The sequence below is a fragment of the Muntiacus reevesi genome, chromosome 1 (genome assembly GCF_963930625.1).
Source record: "Muntiacus reevesi chromosome 1, mMunRee1.1, whole genome shotgun sequence".
NCBI classification, from domain to species: Eukaryota; Metazoa; Chordata; class Mammalia; order Artiodactyla; family Cervidae; genus Muntiacus; species Muntiacus reevesi.
In genome coordinates this window covers 69,384,132-69,392,437 of record NC_089249.1, presented here as the reverse complement: position 1 = coordinate 69,392,437, position 8,306 = coordinate 69,384,132, and the positions used below count along the sequence as shown (strand labels likewise).

At 41.9% G+C, this 8,306-nt stretch overlaps 1 protein-coding gene across 1 annotated transcript; it reads left to right on the top strand.

Annotated features, from left to right (window-relative positions):
• Positions 1-707: 707 nt before the first annotated feature.
• Positions 708-7,453, top strand: RGS4 (regulator of G protein signaling 4). Its single transcript, XM_065924932.1, has 5 exons — positions 708-848; positions 3,661-3,765; positions 4,088-4,149; positions 4,737-4,903; positions 5,293-7,453. The coding sequence occupies exons 1-5, from the start codon at positions 805-807 to the stop codon at positions 5,530-5,532; spliced, it is 618 nt and encodes a 205-aa protein (XP_065781004.1). The 5' UTR covers positions 708-804; the 3' UTR covers positions 5,533-7,453.
• Positions 7,454-8,306: the final 853 nt, after the last annotated feature.

Genomic DNA, 8,306 nt, shown 5'->3' with positions numbered 1-8,306 from the left:
TGCTTGTCTGAATCTTATTCTTAGTAAGAGTTCTAGAAAAGTATTCCACAGTCAGGCTGATTACAGATGTAGCTAATCTATTTTCCCTAAGCTAGTTTTCTATGCTGCCAGGCGTATAACTGCTTGTCTTCCAGTTATTCCTCCCCCACATCCCTGTGTGGATGTGACAACCAAGAGAGCAACTTCTGCAAATCTCTGCCTGGAAACAGTGATTCTGCCCACACCCTTTTGGAAACAGTGAGGATCAGATTTTGGACCATGGATGGTATGATACTTCTAACCCGAAAAAGAAGGATGTTAAAAGTAAGCCCCAAAGTAAGCCCACAAACTCTTGCTGGCCCATTTCCTTCCAGGAGGCAAATTTCCTTGACATTGTTTTTATAGACAAATGAATAAACCTGTGTTTTGAAGCATTGTACACTTCTTATTTCCTTTCATGGAAGTTTGAGACCTGAGACAGCCTTAGAGACAGTAAGCGAGTTTATATTTTCTGTGTGTCTATTTTGCAGGAGGATTTTTCTGCTCGTTCACTTTGCATTGTTGCGTCAGTCCTTTCTTCCTTATCTCTTGCAGAGGATGGAGAGCCAGAAGGAGGCTGAGAGGAGCTGGTATTACAGACCTGCTATCTGATTGGCTGGACGGTCGCTGCTGGGCTATAAAAGAGACCCCTACAGGCTTGGGAGGGAGACGCTCAGAGGATTCTGACAGTATCTTTACCGGAGAAAAGGCAAAGTGCGCTCAGAACAGAAGCCACAGCTCCTCCAGCAGCACTTCTTTCCTGTCGTGAATCCCACACTACACAAGATGTGCAAAGGACTTGCGGGTCTGCCGGCTTCTTGCTTAAGGAGGTAAGATTATTTTCAGCCATTTAACCAGACTGTGTTAAACTTTCAGATAGACTTTAATTTATTTGCATGTTCTACTTACTAACCTGGTTCTTTGGATTTAGAAACAACGTGATGCAGAAATCTTCGACCTTCTAGCTTTCCTTTAAAACTAGCAAGAAATAGTAACTTAGGAAGTGTTCGCTCCAGATTTTGGCATCCTATATGTTGTTTTCTATGACCTTGATTTTGAAGACTCTTCTAATCCTCTAACCAAGCTAGTTCTAATTAAGGACTGATATGAGGTTTTGGACTATGAACAGTGGTCTATAATATCGCTAGCTGTGATTACTGCTATTTGACTATCACTGAGGCACATGGAATCATGGGTCTGGGCTTTCTGATGGTTTATTAAATCTCACTTTGGGGAGGATGTTCCAGACTGAAGTTTGGCTACATCATCAGAAAGGTACTGTGCTATTTGTGTGATGCTACAGTATCTTTCACTCTCTGTTCTTCAAAGCAAATGCTACAGTAAAATAAGAGTCTCAAAACTAGATCTCCCTTATCTCTTTCCCTACTCTAGTTCTGGAAATGCTATGTGGTTGTCAAGTACTGGTCATAACCAATCAGCTAAGGGTTCTGTGGAAAGTCTCACCTTAGAGACATTATTTTATCAATTTACTGTCTCTTGATTAGTAAACAAACTTAAAGATATGCAGCTGCTCCTATGTTTTTGCCTTTTTAAAAAAAGTACTAATAAATGCTTTCATAGTATGTTCATATATTAGCTAGCTGAAAAAATACAAAACTAATGTCTTTTACATGACTTAACCTTAAAGTTAAAAGTAAAAAGTCATTTTGTAGGTATACTACCCCTTTTCATGTTCCTCTGCAAATAGAAATCACCTTAAATTTTAACTTAGAATTGTCTCAGAAAGCACACTTTTTTAGTACAATCCTAACGAGTTTACCTCCTGTCATTCAGGAACACGAAAAATGTTCTTTTTTCCCCATTCTTTTGTGGCTGCTTTCAAATGAAGCAGGAGGATCTGGCAGAGTGCTTATGAAAACAGTGGCTCTGACCTTCATCATTAATTTCCTGAATTGAATAGAGCAAATCAATCCAAGCTTCAGTTAACTCTGATATAAAATTAATCATGCAAAACACAGGAATGTCAGGTGAAAGTTTTGCTCTGGTAAATATTTTAGGAGACAGATAAGTAATTGCTCTAGAGCTTCACTCTCAGGAGCTAAGAGGCTAACCTGGAGAGGTAAAGTGTCCGTCAGCAGGGGGCGCTGTTTTCCCCTCGCCTCACTGCTGGACTGGGAATCATCTTACCCAGCACCTTCATTCTCACACTGGCGCCTGAGGCTCCGGAGGGAACGGGAAAGGCTCAAGCTCACATAGGTGGTGGGTGGTGGAGTGCAGATCACATCTAGATCTCTTACTTCCGAGGTCGCTGAAGTCATTTTGGTTTTCATTTCTTGGTTCTATTGTGTTATAAGGACAAGTGTAATGGTCTTGCTAAGCATACTTCCAGGTCTTCATGAAATGACTCTGTATTGGTCAGTAACTGTCAGATCTCAGCCAGACCTGGCACATGGAAATATGAGATCACACTATGCTTACATCATCACCTTAGGCTTCATGCTTAGATTTTGCTATTCTTAAGAAAGACTTTGTATCCCATGAGCAGTGGAGGAAACAGAGAAAGGAGAACAATCTTGGGGTCGGGGGGAGGAAAAATACTGTTTTAAGGGCAGCACAAGAACATAATGGATTTCAAACTTCCTGGAGAAATGCACATAGCTAAGGCACTAATATATTAGTAGCCATCCTAAAATGTCCTTTTATCCTCGTGGCTTTATTTTCCTCTCTCTAAGTAGAGACATCTAGTCATTCAATTAGTCATTCATTTCTTTCAAAATGACATTTTTCACTTTAAAACCATGTCTCCGCTTTTATAGAAAAGGAGATCCAAGCAAAAGAGCAAATAAAGAGAGAAAGTTGAGCTAAAAGCTTATTAGGGGCCCCCTTTTTAGTAAGTCATGTGCGCTGCCATGACCTAGCTAGCTATTAAACAGTGGCCATAAGCTGAAGGCTTTGCTCTAGTCACGAGCTTCAGTGACGACTCTTACACGCTTCTCCTTGTTATTGTTTTCCAGTCCCAGTGTCCTTCATAGTATAAATATCCTTAGAGTGTAGATATTTCAAGGGAAAGCAGGAGAGTCTTTACAAGCAAGCCTGCAGGACCTCAGGTTTCCGCCTGAGCTTTTGTGTTAACCCCCTCATTCCCCCCTGCTAGAGCCACTCGCATCCCTGTATGTCCCATCACGTAACTTGCTCACCACATTCAGGCTGAAATGGAACAAACCTTTAATTCCTGAGGTGCTCCTACATTCCTCTCCTAACAATGAGGCAGATGGAAATAGCAACCACCCTCCAGAAGGTGGCATGCAACAACCAGATGCCATATTTCACCGTTCCCTGCTCTTCAATTCCTAAAACTTAGAAAACAGTCAAGTTTTCATGATGTTTCTACTGAAGATACCTAAGTGATACCTAAGTGTAACAGGGTTACAGGTGGACTGAAGGGTCAGAAATCCAGTTACTGATGAAGGAGGCTCTGCTCCAAGTTTTGCTGTGAGTTATAGGAAGAAGCAGAGGGGGAATCTCATTTTCCTGAGAGTTCCTGCCAGCCTCACCTCCTATTTCCTAAATAAACTGCCTCTGCCTCTTTACTAGTAATGGACCCTTTGAACTGTCCCATTAAAGTATCTTTTTAAAAGAACTGAGTGTCATTATTCTGTTTCTCCCCCTTCTCTTGTGCAGTGCCAAAGATATGAAGCATCGGCTAGGTTTCCTGCTGCAGAAGTCAGATTCCTGTGAACATAATTCTTCACACAGCAAGAAGGACAAAGTGGTGATTTGTCAGAGGTAAGAGAAAAGGCTTTGGCGAAGAGCCACTGAGCATTAACTATCCGATGACAGAGATGCTCTGTGAGGGAAAAAGAAGCTATGTGTCACTAGTTAACCTAGATTTGGATCATGAAGGCCTTCTTCATGGATCTTCTTCACGAAGATCATGGTTGCATTTGAATTTTCCATACATCTAGTGGAAAGATTGCCCTATTCAACAACAGGTCTCATTGTTATGATGAAAAATAAAATCTCTGCATTTTATTCAAAATCGTACATGTTTTGCCCCCATTTTATATCTTAGCATTCAAATTATTTTTTTTTTCTCTAATGTCTTTAGGGTGAGCCATGAGGAAGTAAAAAAATGGGCTGAATCACTGGAAAACCTGATTAGTCATGAGTGTAAGTATGACAGCTTCCCAACATCCACCACTTTCCAAGATGAAGATAAAGCATGCTGGATAGACAAGTTATTTCATACTACACTTGATCTGATAGGAATTGTAGAAAGGCTTGGGTTTTTCCTAAATTTCAGGCTCAGAAAAATTAGTCCCCTTAAAATTTTACCATACCCTAGATCTTTGTGATATACAGTGGAAAGCTCATACATAGTCCATGTGGAAAACCATCTTTCTCACCACATCAAAAAAGGGCAGAGGAATAACTCCAAATAGTTAGATTTCTTCCAGAATTGACCTCACTTTCTCTTCCCAAACTCACTTTGGCAACTAAGGGCAGCATAGGTATCTCAGAAGCATAAAATGTTCCCCAAAGAAACTTCAAACCATGAGCAAGAAACACTCGGTATAAATGTTATCCAGCAGATATCAAACATAGATTAGAATTATCTGACCCTCAGTAATCCCTCCAACAGGGGAGATAGGGAACTATTTGAGCCGATGCTTTGTTCCCTCAAGTACCCCAGCTTTATTTGCGATACAGTGTCCACCAGTGTGATGACAACTCTGGTTCTTTCTCCTCTGTCCCAGGTGGGCTGGCAGCTTTCAAAGCTTTCTTGAAGTCTGAGTACAGTGAGGAGAACATTGACTTCTGGATCAGCTGTGAAGAATACAAGAAAATCAAATCACCCTCTAAACTAAGTCCCAAGGCCAAAAAGATCTATAATGAATTCATCTCAGTCCAGGCAACCAAAGAGGTAGGTATAGATGGAAGAGAGCTGTATCGATCTTAAAGAATCCTTCTAGACATTCAGTAACATGGATCCTAAGATGATGTGAGTTAAAGCTGCAACAGTGGAGCAGGTTGTTATAATCTTGACAGCCTCAAATAAGTTCGTTAAGTAAAAAGCTCTTCACCTAGATGACTAAGATTATCTCCCTTCATGCATTTTTTTTGAATGAATCTTCCCAGTTTATGAGAAATAATGGGAGTTATTTCCTTGGGTTCTCTCATATGTGCCAGGGTGGAGCCAAGTGTCCTTCCATTCACTCCTGAGGTATAGAGGGTGCGCACTCGTACAAAGCTCACAACCTCCCATCCTTACGGGGTAAAACGTGTAATGGACCTTTGGCCTCTGCCCCTCAGGTAAACCTGGACTCTTGCACCAGGGAGCAGACAAGCCGGAACATGCTGGAGCCCACAATAACTTGCTTCGATGAGGCTCAGAAGAAGATTTTCAACCTGATGGAAAAGGATTCATACCGCCGCTTCCTCAAATCTCGATTCTACCTTGACTTGGTCAGCCTTTCCAGCTGTGGGTCAGAGAAGCAGAAAGGAGCAAAGAGCTCCACGGACTGCCCTTCCCTGGTCCGCCAGTGTGCCTAGCTCTCACTCAGCAGTGGGAGGCTGAGATGCCAAGACTCTATGCCCGGAAAACCTGAGGCCACATGTTGACCTTCATTAAGCACCAGTGCTTTTTCCACCTTGCAGTCTAGTGTTCACGCTGCTGGCTATGTGTGAGTCACTCCCATACAAAAACTAGGTTACATTTCGGTGTTCATCAGGGCAGGACCTCATCCCAGTCCAGTTGTCTCAGATTTCTTTTGGTGTGCCATGTCAGCAGATATCTGGATAATGGTCTTGTGGGTCTGGATTCAAAGACTTGGCCATTCTCTCCTGCCAACAGTGTGACCTCAGGTTGGTTGGCGAGCGGTTGGTACACGTCACGTGACATCCATAGGCACATGTGTTCTGTTAACCAGTCTTGAGATGTTTAGATGGGGTTGATCTGTTTTATGTATCTGTGTGTGCATGGGTGTGTGTATATATGTATATGTATATATACACATATATATACATACCTGCAGCCTGTATATATGTATGCATGTAAACATGCATATATATTTCTGCAAGAATAGACAAGAGAGACCCTAGGTGCTCATAACTAGACTCTGTGAACATACTTACATGCATGTTCTGATCCCCTGTCTTTCACTCTGCAACTGAACAGAGCAAAATAAACCAGCTGCCCTGCAGGCTACAAAAGGAATGCCAACCTGTAGAAAGTTGATTGTGTAAAACTCCGTGAGTCTTGCTGGAGAAGCATGGACTTCATGCTTCATTTAACCACCGACAGCTTCCAAGTTGGATAGTATTCTAAGGAGCGAACATAAAAAATGTTGCGCCTGTTTGACACAGTGCTGTCTTTGGCTGGTTGTCACTAGCAGCACCTTTGAGCCCCCAGGCTGCTGGCCTCCCCTTCTTTGCCTGGGTGCTTGATGCGTGATAGCAGCCAGGTTGGTATGGAGTTGGAGGAGCAGTACTTGAACTGAATGAAGAAACATAGGTAAAGCCTTGCCAGCTCTACCTACTGTAGGATGCTGGTTTAATACGGGCACAGAATTTAAAGGTTAATGTTCTTATCCCCTACTCTTTTTTCCTCTCTTGATTAAGGTGCTCTTCTCATTTTGTTTTTCCCTGAGAACTTTAGCCATTAGATGAGGCTCCTTAATTCACTGCGGTTGTTTTTCCCCCCATAATGGCTCTAGGCTATATACTTGTTCCTTATAAACCAGCATCAGGGGAAAGATTACATTTTATAAGGGGTGGACATGTTTTCACAAACTGAAAAGCCCGCATAAATTTCTCTTTTGAAGATGGAATCTGGCTCATTGAATCCCAAACATCAGGACTAACAGGGGCTGAAAGCATTTCATTTTAGGCTCTGAGATGAAACGAGAGAGAAAAGGGATAAAAAAAGGAATAGAAATTTTAAACTACTGTTTAGAATTTTCCAAGGCACATGAAATACTTGAAAATGTCTCATTTATGTTATTTATGATGTTTTGTATAATGTTTTTATCATTGTGTTGTTTTATAAACGGAGGTGCAAGATATCACCTGAATTATTAATGAATGGCCAGGAAGTAATTTTCTTCTCATTCTTCTAAAATTACTGCCTTTGAAGTGCACACATATGCATGCATGAACACTGCACTGATTCTTCCGGTATAACTTACAAACATGGACACATTTGTGATTTTTAAGCCAATAGACTGGGCTGTAAAATGAAGACATTGTAGTGTGTGTATAGAAGTCTCTTGTATTAAATTTTTAGGTTTCCTCAACTGTACCCTTTCTGTATCTCTAGCGGTTTTGCCTTCCATGCCTCCAGAATTCCTCATCAGTGTCTCTTTCTGTTATACACATTTCCACACTTTGCCTTTAATTAACTCCAGGATCCAAATGTGTAACTCTATTGGTCTTGCCCTGTCAGAACTGTCATGATTTTCAGATTGTATCTGTACTCACAGACTGCTGTCTCACCAATAAGTCTGGAAGGTCATTCTGAATGAGAAGTAAATTATTTTATGTAACACATTTCTCAAGTGTGTTTTTCCATTGCATTTCCTCCTTATTTCATCACTATTTGGCATGCTGAGCTTACCTGCTCATGGTCCACGGACAGAATACTCCTTCCATGTGCATGCCTATTTTTATCATCGTGTGCTTTCATGGCCTCAGAGTAGATACTTCCAGTGACACACACACAACTTAATAATAAGGGTAAATAAATACTTCATGCAAAACTGTCTGCTTGCAAACACATTAATGATCCACAGAGACATGTTATGAGAAATAGTAGCAGAGTGTGGGGCGAGTGTAGAAAATGGCTAATAGCCAGGTTTTTCTCTCTCCCATGCCAGCTCTGGGAAAGAAAGTGGGAAATGAAAATTGTTTATGTCTTGGTTCCTGCCGCTGCTCTGTCTGCCTTTATTCAGAGAACTGAGGCAGTCTTGGCTTCAGAGGCTCTGCTGAGCAGATTTGGCGGCTCGCTTGCAGGTCCTCAGTAAGTTCTCAAGGGATAGAGTTCACCGCCCATAGCAACAGTGGTTCTCCCACCGTTTCCAGCCTGACGGAGAGAAGGGGGAAGCAGGAGACTGAGGAGGAGCAGGGGGCCACAGATGCCTGATAAATGGACCCCTGCCAAAATTGCCAGAATGCTTTTCTTCTTTGACACATTCTTTTCCCTAGGAAAAACGTCACAGAACATTCACATGTACAGTCATAGCTATCGTCGGGAGACCTCCGCGTCCCCTACCTCTCTCACGCTTATAAGGTGTTAGGGACAAAGGGTCTTATGCTATTTTGAGGAATAG

Bases quoted from the DNA above. Each gene is read 5' to 3' on its own strand.
- RGS4 (XM_065924932.1), top strand. From the start codon at position 805: ATGTGCAAAGGACTTGCGGGTCTGCCGGCTTCTTGCTTAAGGAG. The intron at 849-3,660 runs GTAAGATTATTT...TCTCTTGTGCAG, and splicing joins CCGGCTTCTTGCTTAAGGAG to TGCCAAAGATATGAAGCATC. The intron at 3,766-4,087 runs GTAAGAGAAAAG...TAATGTCTTTAG, and splicing joins AAAGTGGTGATTTGTCAGAG to GGTGAGCCATGAGGAAGTAA.